This window comes from Macadamia integrifolia, chromosome 5, assembly GCF_013358625.1.
Source record: "Macadamia integrifolia cultivar HAES 741 chromosome 5, SCU_Mint_v3, whole genome shotgun sequence".
NCBI classification, from domain to species: domain Eukaryota; kingdom Viridiplantae; phylum Streptophyta; class Magnoliopsida; order Proteales; family Proteaceae; genus Macadamia; species Macadamia integrifolia.
This window is the reverse complement of record NC_056561.1, coordinates 244,721-272,436: the sequence shown is the minus strand read 5'-3', so window position 1 is coordinate 272,436 and position 27,716 is coordinate 244,721. Positions and strand designations below refer to the sequence as shown.

Sequence of the window (27,716 nt, the reverse complement as noted above, 5' to 3'; positions counted from 1 at the left end):
GGAGTTTGGTTTTCCAAAAAAACCGCCACCAATGTTGGCAGAGAGATGAGCAAGTACACCTGCTTGATAACCCAGATTGGTTAGTAGATGAATCAATAGTTAAGAATTTTGCAATCAGTTTGGTGGTAAGAACCCCTATTTTGGAAATTTTACACCTCCAAAAATCATTGCTTATAGAAACTGGAATTTTTAAGATATGATTAACAGTGGGGAGAGGAAACATTGCTTATAGCATTCTAGAATTTCACTGATTACAGCACATAAATTCACTAACCTACATTAGACAAATTTCACTTGGTTTGTTATTGTTGATGCTTTCTAAGTTAAAATTGGAGATAGTGGATATCCATGGATCAGTCCAAAAATCAGTGTTCCTACCATTCCCAATTTTAATATAGACATTTTTTTAAGAATAAGAAGGATACTTGCAATGCTATTCCAGGTGACAGATCCTCTTTTATTTAAGATGGTCAAGTAAAAAACTGGCCTATTTGGGAAGTACTTCTTTGCAATTATCTACGCCCATAGGGAATCTTGTTCTGTAATGAGACGCCATCCCAACTTCAATAGGAGAGCTTTGTTTTGGGTCTTAGAAGTTCTGATACCCAATTCTCTTTGAGATTTAGGGTAACAAACTTTATGCCACCCAATAAGATGAGTTTTCTTTGATTGCTCTTGATGTCCATTCCAAAATTATAGATAAATTGAATCTAATTTCCTACAAATGGACTTAGGAAAAGCAAAGCAGGACATGAGATATGAAGGAATAGTGGACAAGGCTGATTGGATCAAAACTGTTCTGCCTGCATAAGACAAGAAGTTAGCTTTCGAAAAAGAGAGCTAATGAACACTGGTAATAGTATTGGATGATGCTAAAGTATGAGTAGAAGGCTCTTAAAACACATCTTCCAAGGCTTCAAATAATTCCTCTTCATCTGTCTCAATTATATAAAGGAAGAAAACAATCCAAAGAATCTCATACGAGGTTAAAAGAAAAAAAATATTATCTTCAAAAGTTGCATCATACATTCAATCACGCAAGCATACCAAAGCTTCAAAATCCCAATCGTTTACTTTAGGATTTTTATCTTTTTGGAAATGATATATCGATTCTGCCCCTGCCTTATTTAATTGGTAAATAGGTTAATTAGATCGGTTTTGATGGTTTAAACGATTTATTTTCACGGTTTCAATACGGTTTGAAACCAACGGGTTAAACAGTTCGGATCGGTTTCGACCCATTTAGCTAATCGGCCTGAAACTTAAAACCAGAACCGAACCATTTACTAAATGGTTTTACGGTTTTGATAAATGGTTTCGGTTTCAAATTCACATCCTTAGAAATTGGTAGGACTTTGGAAGTGAATTGGTGGGAAAAAGTTAATTACCACATCAATAGACAACAATTATTGCATTAAGTGACCTTATTTTTGTTTTTGGTAAATACTAAGTGACCTTGTCTCATAACCAACAAACGAACAACCAAGGTTTTTGGCATTTTGAGGAATTTTGAGGAAATATTCTTCATTTTCCCACCCCTTTTTTCTTTCCTCTTTTTTCCATCCAACAAACTGGGTATGAAAAAGTTATTTTTTGTCTCTCTCTCTCCTCCTTTTTTATTTCTCTGTGATAGAATTCTACTTCATTTCCTTTTCCTCTATTTCTCATATCATGCTAATAATTACATATTTTACTATTTCTTTTCCTTCTCTTTTGTTTTGGGGTTTTTTTTTATTTTTATTAATTCTCAACAAAAGGAAAGAAACATTAGAAAATAGTCTGGATGGGATAGATATTCTCTTTGTGAGAATCCAAAATGCTAATTGTTTTTAAAAAGTTATAATGTCAAACAAATGGGGTCCAATGCATTCTAACTTCCTCACTCAAATTTTTCACATTTGAGTTTCTACAAAAAAAAAAATAATAATAAAAAAAACCCAAAAAAATTAAACTTATACCTCTCCTTCTACTTTGATATTTTAAATACCCAAACTACCACTCCTTTCATGATTCTATGTCCCAGATTTTTTAGGTAGGCCTTATCTTATACCACTAGGCTCATGAGCAAAAGAAAGAAGATTGGATCCCACTTCTCAATGTAAATAAATCACATTGATATCTTGCCCTACCACTACAACCCCCTCACCTCTCGCCTCCATCCTACTCCCTACCACCCCTTAGTCACCTCACCCATGCTTCTTTACCCTCTTTGATCCTTGCCCCTGCTTTGCAACTGTGCCCAACCCCAACCCTATCAGCACCCTCAGACCTCAACATGCCCTTTCCCTTGCAAACCCGCCCACCCCAAGCATGGTTCTAGGTACGCACCAGGGTGATTTGTCTTAGCATCGATGGAGTCCGTTATTGATATAGACGCCTTTTATTTTATTTTATTTTATTTTTCGGTGTGTGTGAAAAAGAACATAACATTAACTAAACATGCAACATTAACATCTACATGTAGCATAAGTTTATTTGATCGAGCCCTACTTGGCCAGATGATGAGCTACCAAAACATTTATACAATCTCTTAAAAAACTTTAAAATTGTTCAAACAGTGTATGATATCCAACAAAAAAGTGAAGATTTCACACCGCTATAAATCTAATAGATCAACAAAGCTCTGACCATCAATCTAGATGGTGGCGGTTATGAATTCCTAATTCCCTTGCTTTTTGCACTCCCTTGAGCAGTCCCCTTGCCTCTACTTCTTGTGCGGATCCTGTGTATCCACAATGGATTAGATGAATCGGACAAAAAGTGGTCCAGTTTTGATATTATGCCCAATACTTCCTGATACGAACACCAATATCAATACCTCTAACCCCTGCTCGTGAGAAAAATCTGAAGAGATTATCCAATAAAATGCTCTGATTGGTTGCAAGGGAAACTAGAAGGAAGGGCAACAAAGAATTTTAAACAAATAAAACTTTCAATATCTAGCATGATTGTATAAATCACATATTATATATATACACTAGTAAAAACACACGTGCAAATGCACGTATGGCTAAACTTTTTTTTTAGTGTGTGTGTGTGTGAAAATAACAGACTAAATGTATTTTAATCATCTATGTATCCATTGAAGCAGTAAGAAATTTAAGATAACTATTAAATATTAATTTCTTAAATATCAAATTATGATAGGCACTTGTGGCTTTGGTTTTTTTTTTTTAACAATCAATGGTATTATAAGAAGGGGAGAGATTTGGTTACTAATTGCATGGGTGATTTGACTCAAACTCAATATTATTTCAAGTAAACTTTGTCACTTTAATCAAGTTTCTAACTTGTCCACAGTGTTGAGCTGAATTGATTTGAATCATCAATTAATATTGTGGAAAAATTGCTAAAAGTCATAATCACTTCCTTCCTAAAAAAATCATTTAAAAAAATGTTATATTTTTCTTGTCTAAGAACCCATATATTCCCACAACACTACCTATTAAGGTTAGAATGAAAATATAGACTTGGTGGATTTGAACCACCATCCTCTTGAGGCATGGAACCATTTCCCACACCACAAATACTCTACCAATTAAGTGAAAGATCCATATTTAAATTATTAGGACTGTGATAAAATAAAATTAAAAAAGAGAAAGAAAACCAAACTGATATATAGTATTTCATACCTAATAAAGCCTTTTTTTATTTTTTATTTTTTTACAGTACAATGCTTCTATTGGGGGGGGGGAATGAAAGAACAATTAAGAGTATTTAATTCACTACCCTACAGCAATAAAAAGATACAACAAGAATCCACAACTATCATTAAGTGGATGCATAATTTGATTTATTAAAAATTTATGACTAAGCATTGAAAACCATAACCCTCTATCCTTTAGAATACTTCTGAAATCATGAGAACAATGCTTATTAATCAGCAATATTAATTTGCCAATGAAAACTCCTACTTGCTTATTTTGTAGGTATCCATGCCGCTACACCTAATTGAATAGAGTTCAATAATTTTATCCTATACCTTCTGAAAAAATTCAAGACTAAATTGAAATAAAAGCAAAAGTATCAAAAGACGAAAAATTCCTAGTACAATTTAAATGCATTTCATTTATTTTTAATATTTCCTCCATATTCCATAATTAAGACCCAGTACTTGTGGTGCCTAATCACATAGAATGCATGTCTTGGGCTTATGAGGAGAAAACTTCTTCACATACTCCAATATGAAGTCCAATATCATCTAGGAAAACTTAAATTTCATTTTGATGGTATTTGAGTCAGACTTTTATGGCTGCAATGTTTGTGTACTTGTTGGCAATATAGGGGCATGACAGTAATAATGAAGGATTCCTCTTGCTGGAAGAAATCCTTTCGGGACATTTTCAGCATATATCCAAGCTTCAAAGGCATTATCAATATAAAAGAATCTAGCTCTAGTATACAAATCATTCCGTTTATAATGCTGAAAGCCATATGAAACACAACAAAATGAAGAATAGAGAAATAATACAGAAGGTCTATATGGACGATTATCCACAAGGCATGTTCAAGGAGGGCTAAATTACAGAAATGACCAAACACATTTTATTCTATATGAAAACAGAGCAGGGTATCATAGAGTTAGATCAACCTTCTTATAAAAGAAAAAATCTTGCTACAGGACAAAGTTTCAATTCTTAGTGGATCAGCAAGCGAAAAAGGTTCCCAGCATGTTCTCTGGACAAGCTCTTGGATAACATGAGTACAGCCAGAATTTTCATTTGACTTTGATAAACACGATTTGATGGAAGGGGGAGGGTGAAATTTTCACTTCCCTTCCCTTCCCTTTACTTTCCCTTGCAACTCATGATGTAAAATGTGATGTACATATAGAGTAAAATGAAACATAATGGGTTATCAGAGTTTATTCTAAAGAGAGAGACTTCAAGAAGCAGAGAGTTCAGTTCAACAACGTAAGTGAACGGAATGATGTTGGCATATTCGAGTAAAGCAAGCAAGTAAACTACTTCTCTTCGTTTTTCAATTTCTTCAAAAAGATATCCTTTGGCTAAATGAGATGTCGGTTTAGGAATTGGCATAGAGCCTCAATCTCATTGCCATTTAATAAAAAGCAATAGAATTAAATAGTTCAGAATCATTATTGCCTTTGGATGGGGGACGGGGAGGGGCATTCATTTGAGATAGAAAATGATATTGAGGAGACTCGGGAGAGGGAATAGAGGCTGTAACTAGAGTTTCCTTGGGATGACCACAGATGGAACAAGGGAAAAAATTTAGGTTGAGGTTGTTACCTAAACGATGTTGATCAACGTCCTCTGATGGCAACCATTGGAGACCTCCATCTATGTGACAACTTACATGGAGGAAAAAGGGAGTTCGTAGAAACGATGGAGAGGGTATTTAAAATCTAGAAAACTTGCACATGCATAGTCCAAAGAGTGAATTAGCAAACCTGCACATGCCTAACACAAGATATATGCTGAAAGATAGAGAAGCATTGATCCTTTAATAGGTGATCTCAAAGTTCACAGGAAGAGTTATTCATGAAGAAAAATGGAAGTAAGCAAAGAAATTTTTTCCTTTTTCTGGTCTTGCTCTGCAACTAATATGGTCAAAACTCCCACTGGGCGAAGGAGGAAAAAAATAAACTTGGCTGAAAGCTAGAGTCCATAAACACTGCCACCATGCTTTCAGAATCTTATTCTCTTTACTACTTTTACTTGCCAATACTCCTGTACAAGTTAGAAAAAATAAATAAATAACAAAGACAACATATTCTATTAAGAAGTAAAGAAAGCATGCATGATTATTGTAAATATGAGATTAAATCTATGAGGAAACTACTCCTCTGCAATTTGATTGGGTACACAGGAGAAAATTAGTCATTACGAAATTCAAAAATACCTTGACAAATTGAAAGCAACTTTCCGGCTCTACTATTGTGATTAAATTGGGGTTTCCTATTATCACACCTCGCTCGCATAGAATCGAACCGGTGACCAAGTTAACACTGATTAACTCACAAACATATCAGGATCAACAATACAGTAACTCCAATACAGCATACATCTACTAATATAAGATCAGACCTATATTTTCAGCAGAAGACATGTTCATAATAATACCTGCAATTGTTTCCCAAATACTTGATACCCAAATTGAATTATAAAGGTTACATACATTTGGGCCCGAAGGCATGATATATATATATATATATAAACATAACAATTTAAGCATCAAGTAACAAAAGGAAATACATCAAAAATAATAAAAAATAATCATTTAGGAGTCACAGTTGCCATGTAGTACAATCCTCGCACGTGCAATCGGCACTGTACTCGAACTTGTCAGGGACCCACCAGTCCTCAGATGGAAACTCCACAGTGAGGCCCGGCTCCTGATCACTAAGCGGGTAACCTGAAAAATCACCTAAAAAGAGTTGAGCATGTGAGATGAACTTACTAGCCCAGTAAGTGGAAAGGAAGACCATATAAAGAAAACCACACAAACAGTTATAACACAAATGCGTCTATATGCAATTCATTTTAAACCCTAATAGTCTAACAACATTACTAGGTCATAAGTTATGTGCTACTCACAACCACAGTGCGCGTATGCCCCGGGTACGAGCCGCGAACCCCATCCTGCGATATACCCATAGGGTTGTCGGAGAAGGCCCACCGTTGGTATCGAAATTTAAAATGCAAGCCGACTCCCAACAAATTTAAATGATAGAAAGTAAATGGGTGATTCCACCCAAAATAAAAGTAGTACGATCGACCCTCTAAATATATCACCAGGGTTACCGACTGTCCAAGAGATCAGCCGTACGTACTTCTAACTGCTGCAGGAGTTCGACAACCGCAACTCGATGCTTCCCCCCAATGATCCCTCAACACGTAAACCCCTGTTAGGAAGAGTTGTAGCACAAAGGTAAATCACATCCTAGCCACATGCCTCTACATGAACATAGTATGATTACACAATGACACCGCATCCCATACCACGAGCCACCATGCACTCGTTTTCAAGCCAACTACGACATCTAAATCTACATACATATCATGTCCAAATGAAATTCCTCCATCACATACACTAAGACGTAATGAATATTCCATCATAACACAAAGCATAGGATATTATGTAAATGCACATTCAAATGCATGATATGACATATGTGATGTCTAGTCTACACACAAATGACATGATGATATGGCGAGACTAACATATGTTAAATGATACATAACATTATGAAATTAAATCAGAGTCCACTCCCCACTTGTATATATACACGGTGCTTGTACCCGGTACAAAAAAGATCAAATGTGTGGATACGTGTATATTAAGTGTAACCTATCATAAACATAATGGTTTATCATTTCACTATGTTGGAGTCAAAATCATCATGTTTGAATACTAAAATCGGGTTTAGAATCATAAATACAGGTTACCCATCAAATTTGGACCAATTTTGGTAATTCTGGAAAGACAGGTGGCCCAAAGCCAAAGACCAGTGGGCTATGTAGCCCGCCGGTTTCAACCTGTCAGTTACTCCAAAGCCTAAAATCTGAGTTATGGGAACTCAGGTGGGCTAAAACCAGAAGACCGGTGGGCTAAGTAGCCCGCCGGTTACTCCAGAGCCTAAAATCTGAGTTTTGGGAACTCAGGTGGGCTAAAACCAGAAGACCGGTGGGGTAAAAATACCCCCCAATCTTTAAACGAAAACTTTCCCAACCTCATTCCTGACTTTCCTCCGGCTTAGGGAACTTGTTTGGGGACAATCCGGTGACTCAAATCACTTATCTAAGATCCAATCATGTACCCTCAATCTAGATCCAAGATTAAATCAAAAGAAAAATGAAGATTCTTACCTCTTTCTCAAGAACACCAATGAAACCCCAAATTCCACTTCTTTTGCTCAAGAACCTCCAAATACTCTAGATCTTCACCAACACTTCTTCCAAATCCTTCAAAATCATTATACACACCTCCCATTAGACCTTAGATTTGATTATCCAAGTAGGATTAGCAAGATCCTAGTGGCTTCTTTCCCAAAAATCAAAAAGAGGGTTTAAGGACGGGGTTTTCCAAAGAATCCTTGGAATGTGTGCAATACCTATCTCAAATCGAAGACCTCGGCGAGCTGATCATAAATACGGACTCAAAATACCAAGACCCAGTTCCGGTGAAGCTCTATGGTCAACTTCCCCTTCTTCTTCTTTCTTCTTCTTCCTCTTTTCATTTCTTTTTCTTTCTCTCTCTTCTTTACTCTCCCACCGACCAACTAACATTAATGAGGAAAAAGATAATTAATGTCTCCCTTTTTATACCTGGGCCCCCAAAATATATTCTAAATGTCAAGTGGGTACATCTCAGGTGGGCTAAATCTCAGGTGGGCTTCAACGGGACTAAACTCCTATATAATATTAGATTAGGTTAGCAAATACTAGTACGTACCTTTACTTTTTTGTACATGGCCTCGTGGTGCATGCAAGTGCAAGGCTTGGGTGCACGTATTATACTTGGTACCCGCTCGGGTTATGTCAGGCCAACCCGAGTTCAAGGTCACCCTTGCTACCATATTCCATATGGTACTTGTATCGGTTCTCTCCGGTTCAGCCCTTATATGATCAAACCAAGTCAATGCGGTTAATTAGACCGGATTTAGAAAGTAGGGTATCACACCTATAACACTCAATGTGTCCTGCAAGGAGTTTTCGACAACGTCAATTACCATCATCAAACTCAACAAGACTTCCCAAATATTTATTGCAATTTGAACATTATTTGGGGAAAAGGAGTTTGAATAGGCATATAGAGTAGTTGATATATAGTGTGCCTGGATTATTTAAGAAACAATAGAACTTAGGGGCCATTACAAAACCGAGAATAAGTAATTCTAAAGACAGCACAATGTCAGGGCTAGCAAGTGCTGACTTCTTCCTATATGTAAATCTTTCAACTCAAAACATATTAGCCGCCATTATGATGTTTTTGAAGATGCACCAAAAACTTTGGAGAGAGAGAGAGAGAGATGAGGAAAGCCACTTACTGATGAGCCACATGCTTCAACAGAAACAGTAATCAGTACAGTACCTCAACCAACAAGGAAGAAGAAAAGAATAGAACATAGAAAAGAGAAGAAAGGATATATTAAGCCTCTCATGATTCTGCTGATTTTCTTCTATAGCATACAAGTTTTAGTGAATTGCTAATAGAGTTCTTAATTAGCTAGAATAAACCCACGCGGACTCCAAAGTAATATGAAACTCTTGGGCAGAACTCTTTCTTTGCTAACCCATCAGCTAAACACGCAAGTAGAGCCCTCTTTTAACTCAAATTCTAAGTCTGAGACAAACCCAACTATTGACAGAATTTTCTTTATCCTCTTTTTTTTTTAAATATAAAAGGGTACCAATAATTTATACAAAAAAAAAAAAAGGATAAAATAGTCAAGTGAAAGATTTGCCACTTCATGATTTTAGATTTCATTTTTATTATACTTTTATTTTTGGGGTAAAGAAATCCATGGGATTTAGATGTAATGTAAAGTGAATTTTTATAACTAAAATATGGAATGATTTGAGTTAATAATATAATCATGTGAGTAATGACTACAAAAGTTTATTTTTTAAGTTTTTTTAGGTTTGAAAATTTCACTTCTCTTTCCTTTTAAATTCCCTTTCAACCAAAATAAGCCTAAATGAGAAAAACTATTTTCCACGTAAATGGACTCTTATTTGGCTATTGAGACCATTAAACAAAGAAGACATAGTCTAAATGCTTGATTCAATAGAAAACCTTCCTACATATTCATGCTTGCCGACAATAATGAGTACTCCAACCATTATTGTGCATTTTCCCTTGGTCTTAGATTTCCGAAAGCTCTACTTTGACACTTGCAAACTTTGTTGAGTTGAAACAAGATGTGAAAAGGGACCCTTTTTTTTTTTCTGGTACATATGTGAGAAGGGCCCTTAACATCTATATCCATCTAATTTGGGCCCATTTGATCTTCTACGTACTACATTTTTAGGGTCATTTAAGATAAAGGAAAACTCTAACCTTGATAAAAATTTTGAACAGATGTTAAGAGATTAAATTTTTATGCCCTCCATAGTGTTCCCTATGTAAGGCTGAATATTTGTACATTTCCCCTTCTCAGAATTTAAAAGAGGCTGTAATGGGCATAACTAATGAAGGATTAAGTAAGAGGAACAACCAAGGAAAACAGAATATGTGGAGAAAGCAGATATTCACTCCATTTGCTTTCCAATTTATCTACAAGATGTAAGAAAGCAGCCAAAATAAAAAAGGGATGAGAATAAGGATGAGAGATAAATACCAGCAAATTCTAATATATTCTTGCAAATACTTCAAGCCTCTCGACATTCTCAAGGTAGGGCTCGCCCCCCCCCCCAACCTCGCACATGCGGGAGCCTTGTGTACCGGGTACCCCTTTTTATATAATATGGGACCCCAGTTGCCAAGAAAGATCATGGAAAGGACAGAATTTGCCTGTGAAAGATGATAGTTTGTAAGGTGAAAGAAGGCACCACACTATGCTTCGCAGGCAGCAAATATAAATTTATACCTTTCTTATCATGGATCTAACAAGCGAAAATGGAACTTACACTTCAAACAATTTGAAAAGATATACCTTTCTGTCTCAGTCAAGTTGCTGCCGGTTCTAGGCTGAAGTAAAGCAAGAGTCTTGTGGCAGGTTGGCGGCCAGCACAATCTGTAGCCAGGTCACTTAAAAGTGAAATTCCAACAGTAGATGGGTTGTGAGTTAATAATTTTCTTTATGGTCTCAGAGCCAGGAATAGCTGCCCACTGTGGTCCTTCATTCAAGGAGTTAAAAATAATAGGCACACCACACCATCCAAGAATGTCTCGCCGCAAATACGTGCTACTTCAATCAACGGTACAACAACTACAAACCTTGCAGAATCTCTAGAACCAGCTCTACCTTTGGTTTTTCACCAATAATCCCCACATGAACAGTTACCATTATTAAAATGATGAAAGCGGTTCGAATCTCTTAAGATTATCAACCGTCTCACAATCTTGGATATGTGTTTTATTGCAGTGTGGCAATCTTCACATACCCGTAGGTTCTTGATCACCCGGATTGGGATCCCTGATGGTATAGTCAGAATTCCAAATGCCACAGCTAGCTTTTCACTGTGATACTTAAGCATGTGCTCCTTCTCCTCCTCTTCCACATCATGCAACACCATTTTTGTTGAGGAAACATAACCGTTCTTTTTCATCTGCAGATCCAATTCCTCTAGGAAACCATATATTTTGTCTTTGTCGGGATGTACTGAATCTCCAACCGAGAATGTGTGAACTCTGTCCTGAACCTCGATCCAGCTATATCCAGGAACCTTCCTCACACCGCTATCCCTCATAATCAATCTCATTTTACCAACATCATTCCATCTACCTGAAGATGCATATAAATTCGAAAGGAGAACATACATCCCAGAATTATCAGGCTCCAACTCAAAAATCCTCTTGGCAGCCTCCTCACCTAATTTGGTATCACCATGAATCCTACTTGCACCAAGTATAGCACCCCATGTCGCCCCATCTGGTTCAAAAGGCATGTTCTTCATGAGCAATTGAGCATCTTCCAATCGACCTGCTCGGCCTAAAAGATCTATCATGCAAGTATAGTGTTGTACCTTAGCTGTTATACCATATTCTTTTTCCATTGAATAAAAGTACTCTGTGCCTTTATTAACTAAGCCAGTATGACTACATGCTGACAAAACACCAATCTGGAACCAACAGAAGAGCATAAGACTGTCAGAACACATACAGGGAAAAGTCACTCTGGCCCCAAAGAAAGCACATACACCCATACACATAACAATTGATATTGTAAAGTGGGCCAATTATACTTGCGAAAAAGGGAAACATTGCTAACAATAATAAATATGAAAATTCATAGCATCTCTCAAACACTTTCTTCATATATTTACACTGCATGTTATCGAGTATTACAATGCAATCTTTAGGCAAAAACATACAACACACAGAGAGAGAAGGATGAGAAAAAATGGTGTTTTATCACTTCACATCTACCCATCTACTTCAAAATGGGTGTTGTGTTCATGTTGGAGCTTTCAATTTTCAAATTAAATGCCCTTCCCAGGCTGTCCCTGTCATATCCTTGACATGCAAGGGAAACTAGTCAGTCTCACCGACTATTTAAACCAGAGTGGAACTCTCATTCATACAGCATCTACAATAACATGTACAATACTACAACTAAGAAAACAGAATTAAATAAATAAATTATTACCATGGTGGCATCATCCGGTCTAATACCCGTCATCTTCATTGATTCAAAAACCTTCAGAGCTACCCTACCATAACCATGCTTGGCATAACCGCTGATCATTGTGTTCCATGTGACGATATCCTTCTCTGGCATTTCTATGAACACATCATAGGCTTCAGCTATGCTCCCACATTTGCAATACATCGCAAGAAGTGCATTCCCCACATAGCAACCTGTCTCAAATCCCGCCTTTACAAGCCGTCCATGCACTTGCTTTCCCGACTCCAGGGCTGCAATATCTGCACAAGTGCTCAAGGCACAGGTAAAAGTAGATCTATTTAGTCTTTCTCCATCTCTCTTCATTTCTCTAAAAAGACACAGAGCCTCTCCACTATGACCACTCTGAGCATACCCAGCAATAATAGCGGCCCATGAGATGGAGTCTCGTTGAGGCATCTCATCAAACAGACTCCAAGCTTTATCAATCTCTCCATTCTGTGCATACCCAGTAATCATAGTATTCCAAGAACTAATATCACGGCAGGGCATTGCATCAAACAATTCCCTTGCGAGGTCCATTCTACTAGAGTGCGAGTAACCAGCAATCATTGCATTCCATGAAATAGAATTCTTGTCAGGCATTTCATCAAAGATTCTCCTGGCTTCCATCAACATCCCATTCTGGGCATACCCAGACACCATAGCGGTCCATGTAAACACATCCCGGATCGAAGATTCTTCAAACAACTTCCGTGCCTTGAGTAATTCTCCATTTTGGGCATAACCAGTGATCATGGTATTCCAAGAAACTTCATCTCTCTCAGGCATTCTATCAAAAAGGCATCTAGCATCAACCAGTCTCTTCTTCCGCAAATACCCTGCCATCATCGAATTCCAAGAAACTGTCTCCCAATCTGATTTAGAGTCAAAGAGCTGACGGGCAGACTCGATCCGTCCATTCTGTATATAGGCAGAAAGTATCCCATTCCATGATATAGAATTCTTGTCCGGTATCCGATCGAAGATCTCCCTAGCTTCGTCGACATAGCCACCCTGAGCATAACCCGATAACATGGTATTCCATGACACAACATCTCGTTTAGGCATCATATCAAACAGTGCACGACCAGCACTGAGGTTACGATTCCGAACGTAACCATGAAGCATTACGTTCCAAGAAACGAGGTCTTTATCGGGCGTCCTATCGAAGAATTGACGGGCAAGGTCGAATCTGCCATTGATGAGGTAGCCAGAAATCATGGCGTTCCAAGAGACGGACGTTCGGCGGGCCATGGTCTGGAAGAGCTGAAGAGCCAAGTCGCAGCGGCCGTTGCGCATGTGCTTGCTGATGGACATGTTCCATCTCACAACCTCTGCATCCGAAATGAGAGATGTATTCTTCCTGTCGGTAACTCTTTCTGGCGTCAGTATAGATCGACTTGCCTTTCTGTTCAATCTGGTTTGGGGACAGCCGATTCGTTCACTTTGTAGGGAGCGTACTGAGGAGCTGCTATAAAAGTATCTGCTTCTGCAACAGTTGGCGTGGAAGAGGCCGTGCATAATGATCTCGTCGCCACCTCCCAAGCTCCGGTGATGCAGCTTCTGCCGCTGCGATTACCAATTTACCACCACCACCACCACCACCACCAGCGAGGGTCCAGGAAATGTGATTGTGAGAAACTATGCAAAAGCGCTTTTACCAAAAAGCCCCTCGACCTCTTTGGCCTGGATTGTAAAATGTGTCATTTTCGTATCAACGCCTTGGAAGTATGTAGCAGTAGTAGTGTTCACTTCGCTGCCTCTCCGAGTCCGAAGTCCAGCGACTCTAGTCAAAAGTGCAATCGGAAGTTCGGAACTGGGAACTCCCTCCTCGCCCAATTTCCATCCCCGGCCACCAACAAATTAAAAGGGCTTGTTTTGGCTCTTGGAGGCACATAATTCATTCTTTTGACTGAAAAATTATTTTTATTTATTTACTTTAATTTAAAGATGAAGGAAATTCATTGATCACATCATCAATGGATCTAATGTCCAAGAAATTAATTCTCCTGTGCAAGGCTAGGTAGGCAATATGTTTAACAAAAGATACCAACCACATCATCATTGGGTCAAAGACAAAAGTAAGTAAAATGATAAAAAGAGTCGTATACACCAAGAAATAATGTAACAGAGCTCAAGGGCCACGATCTCGTGTTGGCATTTACAATCAGTTTCTGCAAATCCGTTGCATTGCTCCAAATCTCTATCAGACTCCATTCGTAGGTTTTAGCTCGTGGAGTAGAGTTCTCGATTCTGCTTTTATAGAATTTCCTGTCATCATAAATCTTTTTTTTGGTGAAACCTGTCATCATAAATCCGTATCACTTAAAACTATATTTCCCTTAGGCTGCGTTTGGTTGCAAGGAAAATGGAAAGGGAAGGCAAGGGAAGTGAAGGCAAGGGAAGTGAAGGAATATTTTTTTCCCTTTTGAGTCATTTGGTTGGAATAGAAGTAAAGTGAAATTCATTTCCCAGAGTTGTTTGGTTGGATGTAAAATAAATGTAAAATTTTAAAAAATTGAAAATGCTAAATATATTTACTAGAAGAGGCAAAAAAATTTTAAAAGGCTTAATAGCCTCAAAGCCACCCTAATTTATGAATTTGAAAAATGAAATTTCAATGAATACAATACATTGGATGCATGACTTCATATGTGATACGGCCAAATTGATTGCCCAGTAGGGTAAGGACACGCGTCGCCCACCTGGACACGTGTCACCCACCTGATAGAGGCTGCAAGGACTCTACCACGTCAACCGTGTGAAGAGAATATTCCCCACGAAGGGGGTAGGACGTATCCGAGTAGAACTCTAAAAGGAAAGGAGGTGGGCCCGAGGAGGACTCCTCCAAGGAAAAGGGAAACCCTAAACCCTAAGAGCAATATAAGAGGGCCCGAGAGGAAGGAAGAAGGTAAGCATTAATACCCACACCATTACTCCTGTAACAAAAACTGTGCGGCCGATCCCTAACTTGAGCGTCGGAGGGCTAACCCCGGACAAAGCTCTGGGCCTCTGCCGTATGTGCTTGTGCAGGATCAGCTCATAGGGATTTTCGACAACAACAGATTGGCACCGTCTGTGGGAACGACAGTAATGGTGGGGAGGACCTACAACCGTAAGAAGACGAGAGCAGCATCGAACATGAACATGGGGGAGGAGGAACCTTCAGGAGGGCTCCCTCCCTCAACTGAAATTGGACGAGAAAGGGGCAATGATGATCTGGAAGGTTCCGTGAGGTACCGGCGTTCGGTCTGATATTCGATGCGCGGAGATAGTAATCCTCCGCCCCCTCCTGGAGCGCAGGAATGTGACAAGGGAGTAGTTCGAAGCCCTCTAGGACAAATATGACCGAATGGCCGAGGCAATGAAGGAGGTCTCCAAAGCTGTCTCTCAGAAGATCGACGGAGCACCGCAAGGCCCCCACATCCAACCCAAGAGAGCTCGAGACGAGGACCGGAGCAGTACAGGATCGATAAGGTCTGGTCATAACTTTCGGAATCGAGCAATAAGGGAAAGTCCCGCACCCAGGGGAAGGACGCGGCGTGCCATCAGAGACCCACATGGGGAACCACGCCAAGGAGATGAACAGAGACACGAGGACTCAGGGTTAAAGCAGATGATCCTGGACCTGAAAGATGAGATCAAGAAGGTGGCAGAAAAATCAGACGGGAGCTTGCGAGCCAGACCTCACTAATGACACGGCTCTAGCTGATGAGGTCATGAGGGACCTGCTCCCGATCGGCTTTCGCCTGCCTAAGTATAACACTTATGACGAGTCTGGGGACCCCGTCGATCATCTGGAAGGTTTTAAGGTCGTCATGCAGTTCCATCGAGTCTCGAAAAACATTATGTGTCGCACCCTGCCATTGACGTTCAGAGGAGCGACAAGGCTATGGTACAACCGTCTGCCGACGAAGTCGATCCACAGCTTCAGCGATCTAAGTTACTTCTTCGTGAAGGGATTCTCCAGTAGCCAACCCCTTCAGAAGACTACGTTGAACTTGACCAACGTCAAGCAATATGAAGGAGAATCACTGTGGAACTACATGAAGCGCTTCCAACAAGAGAAGATCACGATCAGAGGTCTGGACCCGAAAGAAAAGTTCACAACCCTACTGGGGGGGCATCAAGGATAAGGAGTTGAAAAGGTCTTTGGCAAACCATACACCTAGGAACCTGGCCGAGCTGAGAGCTCGATGCGATAAGTACATCCAGATGGAAGAAACCCTTCAAGCCGATGAAGAAGCCGAAAGGAAGACAGGAAGAAAAAGGATCTCAAGGGGCGACGACAAACCCTCCGAAGAAGGAAAAAGATGAAAGTCTGAGCGCGGTCGGGCACCCAGTCCACCAAGGAAGTTCGAGAAATACGCACCCCTGAACCAGAGACGAACGGATGTACTGATGCAGATAAAGGACTCCCTGGATGCCAGAGCCATGAAGTGGCCAGGGAAGATGGGACGGCACCCCGAGAGACGCAATATGGATAAATATTTCCACTTCCACAGAGACCACGGCTACGACACCAAAGATTGTTGGCACCTCAAGGGGGAGATAGAAGGAATGATCCGAAGAGGATATCTAGGCCGATTCGTGGACCGCGAAAAGGAGGATGCCCAAGACGGTAATGACCGTAGGGATAACCGTCGAAGAGATGGCAGAGGCCGCTATGAAAGAAGGGGGCCTGCCCGTAGAGGCAATCAGGAACGGCGAAGGGACCAGACACCCGAGGAAGCTGACCATCGCCTCCGAGATGAGAATAAGAGCCCAACTAGAGTTATAACGACCATTTGTGGAGGCCTAGCCACTGGAGAAAGTTCAGTCTCGGCCAGAAAAGCAAAAGCTATGTGAGAAACGTGCATATGGACGAATGGTCGAACAAGAAGGCGAGGACGGGGATGGTTATTTCCTTCTCAGACGAAGATCTGGAAGGGGTGCACACCCCGCACGACAATGCCCTAGTAGTCACCATGACCATAGCGGATTGCAGAGTGAAGAGGATCTTAGTGGATAACGGCAGTTCAGCTGATATCCTGTTCTTGAAAGCTTTTCGAAAGATGGGCCTGGACGAAGGAAAGTTGAAGAAAGTTTGAACACCCATTGTAGGGATTCTTCGGTGTCCCAGTAAAAGTGGAAGGATCGATTGAATTGCCAATAAGAGCCAGCACCAGAGATCGCCAAGTAACAGTCATGATCAACTTCCTGGTAGTAGGCATTACCTCGGCATACAATGCCATACTAGGGAGGGTTGGTTTGAAGCTACTCAAGGCTGTCGTCTCCACACCCCATCTCAAGATGAAATTCCCAACCAAAAAAGGTGTCGAGGAATGTCGAGGCAATCAGGAGGCATCCCGGAGGTGCTACGCCACTACCTTGTGGGGAAGAGAAAAGGCGGGCGAGGTGCTCCCGGTAGAAGATCTTTGCGATGACGCTAGTCATCAACGGGGGGAACCGGTTGAGGATCTGGTACAAGTTGAGGCCGAAGAGGGGGATAATGCCCGGTAATTCCAGATCGAGGCTACAATGCCAAGGCAATAACGAAAGAAACTCATCTCATTCCTCCGAAACAATTCTGACGTCTTCGCCTAGTTGGCTTCGGACATACCTAGAATAGACCGAGAGGTAATAGAGCATCATCTGAATGTTAACCTGACGAAGAAGCCGATACAACAAAAGAATAGGACTTTCACCCGCGAAAGGCATCAGAAAATAGACGAAGAAGTAGAGAAGATGCTGAAGGCCCAGTTCATCTGCTAGATCCAATACCCTGAGTGGATATCCAATGTGGTGATGGTCCCGAAGGCAAATGGAAAGTAGAGGATCGGCATTGACTTCACCGACCTGAACAAGGCCTACCCGAAGGATCATACCCCCTATCGAAGATAGACCTCCTCATTGATGCCACGACAGGATACGAGGCGTTGAGCTTTATGGATGCATACTCGGGGTACAATCAGATCAATATGTCAGAGGTTGATGTCCCGAAAACATCCTTCGTGACTGAGGGAGGACTGTACTGCTATGAAGTCATGCCCTTCGGGCTAAAAAACACAGGGGCCACCTATCAAATGTTGGTGAATAAAATCTTCAAGGGGATGATCGGAAAAACCATGGAGGTGTACGTGGACGATATGCTCGTAAAAATCCTGAAGGCGGAACGACACATTTAAGACTTAGAAGAGGCGTTCCAGGTGCTGAGGCGGTACGACATAAAGCTGAACCAGGCAAAGTGTGCATTCGGAGTAGCCTCGGGAAATTTCCTCGGCTTCATTGTCTCAGAGAGGGGAATTGAAGCCAACCCGGTGAAAATACAAGCCATTCAGGATATGAGGTCACCCCAGAATGTGAAGCAAGTCCAGGAGCTAACAGGTCGGGTCGTCGCCCTAGGACGATTCATATCTCGGTCGGCTGAAAGGTGCCTCCCCTTCTTCAAAGCACTGAAGGGGACCAAAAAGTTCTAATGGACGGAGGAGTGCGAAAAGTCCTTTGAACAACTGAAGGAGTACCTGGCCGCACCCCTACTGCTGACGAAGCCAAACACCGGGGATACCTTGCAGCTGTACCTTGCTGTATCAGCAGTGGCGGTAAGCACAGTACTGACGAAGGAAGAAGGAAGGCAACAACGGCCAATATACTACGTCAGCTGAATCCTGCTAGATGTCGAAACAAGATACAGGAAGATGGAGAAAGTGGCGTATGCCCTAGTAACAACGGCAAGAAAGCTGAGGCCCTATTTTTAATCACATACGGTATGCGTACTCACAGACCAGCCCTTGAAGAAGATACTGCAGCGGCCGGATATGCTGGGTCTCCTAGTAAACTGGGCCATAGAGTTGGGAGAATTCAATATCCAGTACAAACCGAGAACCGTAATTAAAGCACAAGCCCTCGTAGACTTCATCGCCGAGACGACACTCCCTGATGATCCCCAGGAGTTTACCGAGGACCAAGGAGAAAAGCTTGGACATTGTACGTGGATGGTGCTTCCAACAGCGTAGGAAGCGGTGCAGGAATCATATTGGTCAGCCCCGAGGGTTTCAAGATAGAATACGCCCTACGGTTCGACTTCGATGCCTCCAACAATGAAGCATAATACGAAGCGTTAATAGCCAGAATTAATCTGGCTCGGGCTTTGATGGTACAGGAGCTGGTGGTACATAGTGACTCACAGCTCGTGGTACGACAAGTGAATGGAGACTACGAAGCCAAAGAACAAAGGATGGCTGGGTACTTGAAGACAATGCGAGAAAGAATAACATCCTTCAAGGATTTTGAGATAAGGCAAGTGCCACGGGAAGAGAATGCTAGTGCAGACACACTATCGCAATTGGCCATGTAATATCCCGCTTCTTAAACCCGGTCTGATTTCGTGGTTGAACCGGTTTAACCATGCAGGAACCGAGCCAGAGGATGTTAGAGCGAGTTCCTTATGGGCTATGATGGCACGGGTGACCTTAAACACCGGCTGACCCGACAAGTCCGAGCCAGTGCCAAAAGAGACGGGAGTGCCCAAACCGTGTACGTGCACCTACCATAAGGCTATGTACGGATAGAATAGGCATTATATCCGTATTTTAAGGTTATATACGTATGCTACATTGTATGCTTGGGGTAGGGTCCGAGCCGAGGTCCGAGCCCGGTCAAAATCCCAAGTTTTTACTCTCGGATGGGTATGTCAGGTGGGTACACCCACCCACCTGAGTGACCCATCCATCACTATTCACTTAAATAGGAATAGTATATAAAGCTTTATGATTTCTTTTCTTTCCATTTATTACCCCCGTACGTTTGGTGAGAAAGTAAAGAGGAGAGAGAAAAAGAAAGGGAAGAAGAAAGGAAGAGGAAGAAAGGGAGGATTTCAGTGGCGCCGAAGCTCGATCTTGCCATTCCGGTGCCGGGAGAGTAATCTTCAACTCGAGATCTACAGTTGGAGGTAAGAAAAGCTGGGTTTTATAAACATTCGCCAAACCCACGCTTTAAACCCTTGATTCGAGTATGATTTCTTAAGATCTTGTAAACACCTCTTGAAATGATGGATCTAAGGTTTAATAGATGATTTATGTGTTGATCTTGAAGGATTTGAAGAGATATTGACAAGGTAGAAGGAGCATTGTGAGTTGGAAGTGATTTGGAGGGTTTGAAGTCATTCTTGAGCAAAGAAGGTAAGATGGTTCCCCTCACTCGAATCTAACTTAGATCTAAGCTAGAACCCTCCTATGGGACTTTAAAGGTGTGAGGATTGGGTTGAGAAAAGCCTATTTGGGTCCCCAAGGAATGGGGGAAGTTGAGAAGAAACTGGAGTTTTTCCGCCAAAACCGACGGGTAGGACCGGTGGGTAGACCACCCACCTGAGTCACCCACCTGAGAGGACCAGAGGGGTTCTGGCCAAACCGGCGGGTAGGACCGGTGGGTAGACCACCCACCTGAGACACCCACCCGAGTGGCCAGATTGTGATTTTTGGGTCCGATCGAGCCCAAATCGGACGTGGGACCTTCTTTCGACGTTCTAAACACGATTTTGACGTCGGATTTCATTAATTTTGATTCTAAAATGGTGAAGTACTAACCCCGCTCAATTTTGTTAGGTTCACCAAAGCCTTCCCGATTCGCTCCGGATCCCACCCGTACCGAGCGGGACTCCTTGTACGCTACAAGTAAGTGGAGAGAGGACGTTTGGCCTTGTTTCAAGGCATTTGTTTGGCATTCATATAACCATATCTAATCTAGTCATGTCATCATGAATGTGCTATATAGATTAGTCATTCCACTCATTGATGTGCATATATGCTATGTTTACTTTCAATTGCAAATTAAATGAGATGTTATATGTTGAATGTGGACATCATGTTGCATAATGCATTGATAGATTAGATGCCGTGGTCGGCTTGGAAACGAATGCATTGGTGGCCCGTGGTATGGGACACGGTGGCACTATGCAGTCGTACTGCATATAGGAGCATGCGGTATTAGGATTCTCACCATCCCGTGCTACGGCCCTTCCCAACAGGGGTTGAGGTGTTGGGTTGCCATTTGGGGGGAAGCAGGGGTCGCGGTTGTCGGACACTGTGGCGGTTAGGCATTACGCCCGGCGAGTCGCGTAGGACAGCCGGCAACCCCGGTGGTATTTCAAGAGGGCCAATCGTACTGCTTTTAAATTGCTGGAGTCAGCACTGTCATTTAATTTATTTACATTTCTGTTGAGAGCCGGTGGACGGCATTGTCTTTATTTTTAGGAGTACTCACGGTGGGCCTTCTCCAACAGCCCTATGGGCGTATCGCGGGAGGGAGTTCGCGGCTCGTACCCGGAGTATACGCGCACTGTGGTTGTAGTAGCACTAAAACCAAAGACTTAGTAATGTTGACTAGGTGTATGTGCTTTAAAATGACTTGCATGGCATGTAGTGCATATGATGTGTTGTGATGTGTGGACTATTGTGTGTGCTCCACCTCTCTACTTACTGAGCTAGTGAGCTCATTCCACGTGTACACCCCTTTTTAGATGATTTTGCAGGTCATGCATCTGAGGAGCAGGGGGTGGGTCCCACAGTCGAGTTTCCTGAGGAGGACTGGTGGACCCCTGAGGAGTTTGAGCACGGCGTAGACTGCGCGTGTGAGAGCTGTGCTGCGGGACAGCGATTCTGAGGCCGAGCTGAGCTCCAGCCTTGATACCGAGCCGAGCTGTGTACTCTGATGATTTTGATATTTTCTTGTATATACTTGATACTTGGACTTTATTCTTTTTGTGTATATATCATGCCTTCGGGCCCAAATGTATATAATTATGGTATCATCATTTGGGTATCAAGTATATGAAAATTATTTACAGGTAAAACTTAGTCTTCCGCTGATTTGATGAACTTGTGTTAGTGTGTGTATGCTGTGGTGGAATACAGTATCTGATGATCCTGGCAGGTTTGGGTTAACCGGTGTTAACTCGGTCACCGCTCCGGTTCAGTGTGAACGGGGTGTGACAAACGGTGGTATCAGAGCATGATGCTCTGCTCCACTTACAGCATACCATTAGAATCCCGTAGACTCTATAATAGGAAAATGGGGATTGGGTAAAGATAAAAGCTTAAAGATTAAAAGTCAAAGAAAGAAAGTCTAAAAATGGAGTTATATTATAAGTGGCATTCATGGCATGCGTGAGTGTAGATAAAGGGTAATTAGGTGGGTACCATAACCTATAAAGTACTATTTCGACGAAATTTCGGCAGCATAACGGCGTAAAGTGGGATTTCCAAAAAATTTTACACAAAAAACCTGATAAACCACAGATAATAATATAACAAAGAGCACAAATAGAAAAGTCACATCACCACAAAACCACACAGGAACTCCACATATGAAAACATTATAATAGTCCAATATCCAAAGATATTTCATTCCATAAATGAAATTCGAGTTACATCGCAATTACAAGGAATGAGAATAAAGAAAGGTATAATGTCTACAAAAAAGAGAAAAATGGATAAACAGCTGGGCGGGCAAGCTAAGCCTCACTGGGCGTCGTCATCGTCGTCGATGATCACCACATTCGCTGGAGGCCTGGAGTTAACATCGAAGCGGTGATCGTAATAATCGAACCTCGCGTTCACCACCTGTACCTCCCTCCTAAGCCGGCCATAATCTGCTGAGATGGCGGTGGCCCTGGTGTCCAAGTCCTGACCCAGCCTACGGAAGGAATCCTCCAAGGTGATCTGCCGGGAGGCAATCTCGTCCAACCGCCTCAGTATCTGGACCTGGCCGTCCTGCAAGGCCCGCATGGAGGCTGTCCTGTCCTCATAATCATAGTCACCACTCCCAGGTGGTGGGGCTCCATATGGTGGGGCTGCAGCTCCGGAAGAACCAGGACCCGGACCTCTCGACTCCTGAGGCACCTCCTCAGGGATGCTGCCGCCCATCAGATCTGCCTCCTCGTCCTGAGGAACGTAGTCCTCGTCCTCCTCACTGGACTCCCCCTCCATGAGGACATCCTCTACAGGGGCAGCCCTCTTACCCCTACCTCTCCGAGCTCCCGATCTCGGAGGTGAATCCATGAGGGTGTGGAGACCCATCTTCAAAAGGTTGCTACGATCGAACCTATCAGCCGGAGTCTTCCCCTCCTCTCCGCTTAAGTCCACCCCGAAGAACTCGAAGATCCTAGTGAGGATCCTGCCGTATGGGAATCCTCCGTCCTCTGGGTGGGAAGCATGGTGCTCCATCGCTCTGAGGATGATATAGGGAAGGCACAAGTGCTCCCTGCCTCCCTCTGCGGCTGTGAAAATACAAAATGCTATAAAAGTCGTCATGAAACCTACCTGGTTCCGATGACCTCCTCTGGGGAGCAGGTTGAACTGGATCAACCGGGCGAAGAGACGGACCTCAGGGAAGAAAGATGTCTCGGACCCCGGGCGACTGCTGCTGCCGCAGATGGTCTCGTAGATGAAGTCTGGTGTCTCCATGCTCATGAACGGTCCCTGAGGCCTACTCCTGGGGGGACTGTAGTATCGGTGTCCCGCCGCCGATATGCCCAAAATACTAGCCAGGGTGTCTACCGTCAGCTGGATATCCACTCCCTTCACCAGACTGCTGACAGTGAGTTCCCCGTACTGATACGACACCTCCAGGTTGCAATAAAACCGACGGACGAGCTGATCGTAGCACGGTCGGTCCACCTGAAGAATAATGTCCCAGCCCAATGCTGAGAACCTCTCCTGAAGCTGGGCCTTGTGGAAGTCCTCGACTACCACGGTCTTTTCCATCAACACTGGCCCCTTCAGGAAGATAGGCCATTTGGCTGCGGCCTCGGCACTAGTGAAGTGCTCCTCATCGTAGTCTGAAGGGTCAGACTGAGCAGGTGCAGGTCTCCCTGTGCGATGAGCTGAAGTGCTGGTCTCCGCACTTTTCCGCTTAGAAGCGGTGGTCTTGCGTCGAACACCAGAGGAAGATGGTCCTCTGCCGGTGCGTGAAGACATCCTGACAATAAGTAAAGAAAGTTGGGTTAGTACAGTAAGAAAAGACAGCAACATTAAAGAAGGGAAATTCAAAACCCAATTTCTGCAAAATGGGAACGGCAACGATCTAAGAAGGATTGAAAACTTATGACATGAAACATGGTGATGGCAACGCATGGAAACGTGCCAAAACAGTAAAATGACAGCAAAGGACAGCAAAAGCAATAGGCATGAATGAAATGGGGAAATTCAAGTCCATTGCGCAAATTGGAATGGAATGGAGAGAAAGCTTGAAACCCTAGGTCTAGAATGAAATGCCATAGTAATGGGATGATGAAATTGCAAGTATATACCCCAAAAAGGACTATGAAACTCCATGAGTACAATTATGGATGAAAATCAAAGAAACCAATGCCAAAATAGGGATTTTCATGGAAATACATGAGGATTTCAAGCATAATGGATGATTCAATGCAATCTAACTCATATCTAGCGTAAAACAAGTGAAATGCATTACATAGAAGACGTCAATTTGAGAAAAACAGTAAGGATGGAAGAAACCCCAAATTTGGGAACCTAGGGCACCAATTTGGGGCTTTTTCTCCAAATAGAGTGAGATGATTCCTATAAACTACAAATGAGCACAGTGGAATCATCACAAACACATGATAAGACTATTCTATGGTGAAAAATAGAGAAAGAAAGCCTAAAAAGTAAATCGTATTCAAGTAAATCACCCAATTTGAAATTCTGGAAAAATGAGAAGAAGAAGAACTTACTTGGATGAAGACGAGTTGACTCTTCACTTGGGCGCCGTGTGGATGAGTGGAATCGCGAGTAGGAGCGCCGAGTAGACCCCCAAAATCGTCCAAGAGAGAAAGGAAGAAAGAGAGGGGAGAGGGTGAGAGCGACAGACAAAACAGGGCATTTCTGGCCCTGTTCGTGTCTTAACCTCGGGCAAGACCGGCGGGTCAGACCCGCCGGTGACACCCGCCGGTTTGGGGGTGCTGGGACCGGCGGGTCCCTACCCGCCGGTTCATCCCACCGGTTTGGACAGAGGGGGAATTTTTTTTTAAATTTTTAAAAATTGCCCTTCTTTGTCTTTTCCCTTCTTTTCTCCTATTATGAATGCATTGGTTTTATGGTGGATATTAATCCTATGATCAATATGCTACGGTCAAGTGGGACCATTAGCATGTATGTTGTGAACTTTGCCTGTATCTTGGAATTGAGCTATGAATAATTACAGGCTATCATACACTACAACACCTCATATAATGGCATATGATTGTGTGCCTAAATCAGTTTATGGTGTTTAATCAATATGGTGTGTGATATGTTCCAGGTACAAGGATACGATGGTACGTACTAGATCCGGTAGTAATGCCCGAGGTACCTCGCGGGGTCCTCGTCGGGTCGGTCGACCACAAAATCCTAGAGGGGCCCGTTCTGTGAGGCATACCTCGCCTCCACTACCTGCAGAGACCCATGGTCAGGGTGGGGCACATGGGGACCCACCTATGACTGCACTCCCGGACCCACCACCGGTCATTACACCGGGAGATGTTGCTACAATAATTCAGCAGTCCCAACAAGCTTTCCAGCAACAAATGCTTCAACAACAGCAAGCATTTATGACTGCCATCCAGCAACAGTTGGAATTTTCTCAACCGGGTCAACCTCCCCGGGTGCCCACTCCGCAGGACCCACCTGTAGGGTCGGGAACGGGACCACCAGTGGGTACACCTCCAATCCCACCATTCGGTATTCCTCAGCATGGGATGCCTCATCCTTATGCCTACTATCCTGCCTATGCTCCTAACTTCCCGGCGACGAGCAACACGTCAAGGGTGGTAGAGTCGTTCAAGAGGAACTTACCACCGGTATTCTCTAAGGTGGGGAGTGATCCTCTAGAACCGGATCAATGGATCCAAGAATTGGAGAAGATATTTGAGGTGCTTGAGTGCACGGATGCCCAGAAGCTCATTTGTGCTGGGTTACAACTCAAGAAAGAGGCAAATTCTTGGTGGCAAGCTTCCAAGCCTATATTAATGGCTGCTCATCCAGAACCTACTTGGGAGCAGTTTAAGGAGTTGTTCTTGGACAACCACTATCCGCGCAGTTTCAGAGATCGAAAAGAGACGGAGTTCATGGCCTTAACTCAAGGAGGTAAGACTGTCCTTGAGTATCAGCAACAGTTTGAAAGTTTATTCCATTTTGCCCCAAGGCATATGCGAACAGCTGAAGAGAAGGCAGCAAGGTTCCTAAAGGGCCTAAAAGCATCTATTGGGTCTGTGCTGGAAGTCTTGGATTTGACCGAATATGGCCAGATTGTACAGAAGGCCAAAACAATGGAAGATAAGCAAAAGGGTGAACAGTCCCTCACTCCTGGACTGTGGAAGAGATCAAATCCATTCCCAGATGTGGGGAATTCCTCCAAGGCATACCGTGGATCATATAGCTCGGGGCCTATGTATAGGCAGCCCTATAGGCCATCTGGCTATCCTTCTAGGCCAGTTGGTGGTTCGGGTTCTACTTCCTTTCGCCCGAACACTAGTGTGGCTCCTACAGCTCCAAGGCCACCTCGACCTTCATCTGCATCGGGTCAAGTGCAGAGGGGCCCCGCTCCAGTTCCGACGTCTCAGATTCGTTGCTTCAACTGCCATTCCTATGGGCATTATGCGAAAGACTGTCGGTCCCGACCAGCCTTGCCCTCCAGTCAGCCCTCTGCTTACCGACCTCCCTTGCCTCGAGGCAATCAACCGCAGGGAAGGATGTATGCCCTATCAGCCGAGGAAGCTGAGGCTAGTACAGAAGTTGTAGCAGGTACATTTTAAACTAAGAAGTTTATTATGATTAATATTGATGACCTGCTGAAATTATATACATTGTTATATTAGGTATCCTACCCATATCGGGCATACCAGCCTATGTTTTATTTGATTCAGGAGCTACTCATTCATTCGCATCTAAGAGATTTGTAGGGAAGCTTGGGATGTCACCCAGGATCCTAGACCAGGGAATGATTGTTAGTATGCCTACTGGTAAGATTGCACAACTGAAGGAAGTGTATGGACCGTGCCCGGTGGAGATTAGTGGAAAGAACTTTGATGCGCAACTCATTAAGTTCAATATGCAGAATTTTGATGCTATATTGGGTATGGATTGGCTGTCGGTTCACCGAGCTAATGTAATCTGTGCGGAAAGGCTGATTAAGGTAACAGATGACGAAGGGAAAGAGTGGGTATACCGAGCAGATACCATGAAAAGAGTGCGGAAGGTTCTGGTCTCCGCTCTCCAAGCGGTAAAGTTACTAGAAAGTGGATGTCAGGGTTACATAGCCTCGGTACTCGATGTTGATGCAAGAGTTACACCTCTAGAAGAAGTAAAGGTGGTTAAGGATTTTCCCGATGTTTTCCCAGATGATCTGGTGCATTTACCCCCTGATAGAGAGTTGGAATTTGCCATAGACTTGACTCCTGGAGCAG

General features: G+C 42.8%; 1 protein-coding gene across 2 annotated transcripts; it reads right to left on the bottom strand.

Moving 5' to 3' along the window:
• Positions 1 to 6,031: 6,031 nt before the first annotated feature.
• On the bottom strand, positions 6,032 to 14,150 carry LOC122078580 (pentatricopeptide repeat-containing protein At4g02750). Of its 2 annotated transcripts, none has more exons than XM_042644613.1 (4): positions 12,278 to 14,150; positions 10,622 to 11,750; positions 10,307 to 10,479; positions 6,032 to 6,390 (listed from the first exon to the last, which is right to left on the bottom strand). In XM_042644613.1, the coding sequence occupies exons 1-2, from the start codon at positions 13,814 to 13,816 to the stop codon at positions 10,944 to 10,946; spliced, it is 2,346 nt and encodes a 781-aa protein (XP_042500547.1). In that variant the 5' UTR covers positions 13,817 to 14,150; the 3' UTR covers positions 6,032 to 6,390; positions 10,307 to 10,479; positions 10,622 to 10,943. The 2 variants fall into 2 exon arrangements, with proteins under 2 accessions (XP_042500547.1, XP_042500548.1); XM_042644614.1 differs by having other exon boundaries at positions 6,032 to 6,378.
• Positions 14,151 to 27,716: the final 13,566 nt, after the last annotated feature.

What these genes read in the sequence shown, in the direction of transcription:
- LOC122078580 (XM_042644613.1), bottom strand. Translation starts at nt 13,816, where the DNA reads ATGCACGGCCTCTTCCACGCCAACTGTTGCAGAAGCAGATACTTTTAT. An exon ending in GACCGGATGATGCCACCATG is followed by an intron (nt 11,751 to 12,277) that starts GTAATAATTTAT and finishes TGTTGGTTCCAG; the next exon opens with ATTGGTGTTTTGTCAGCATG.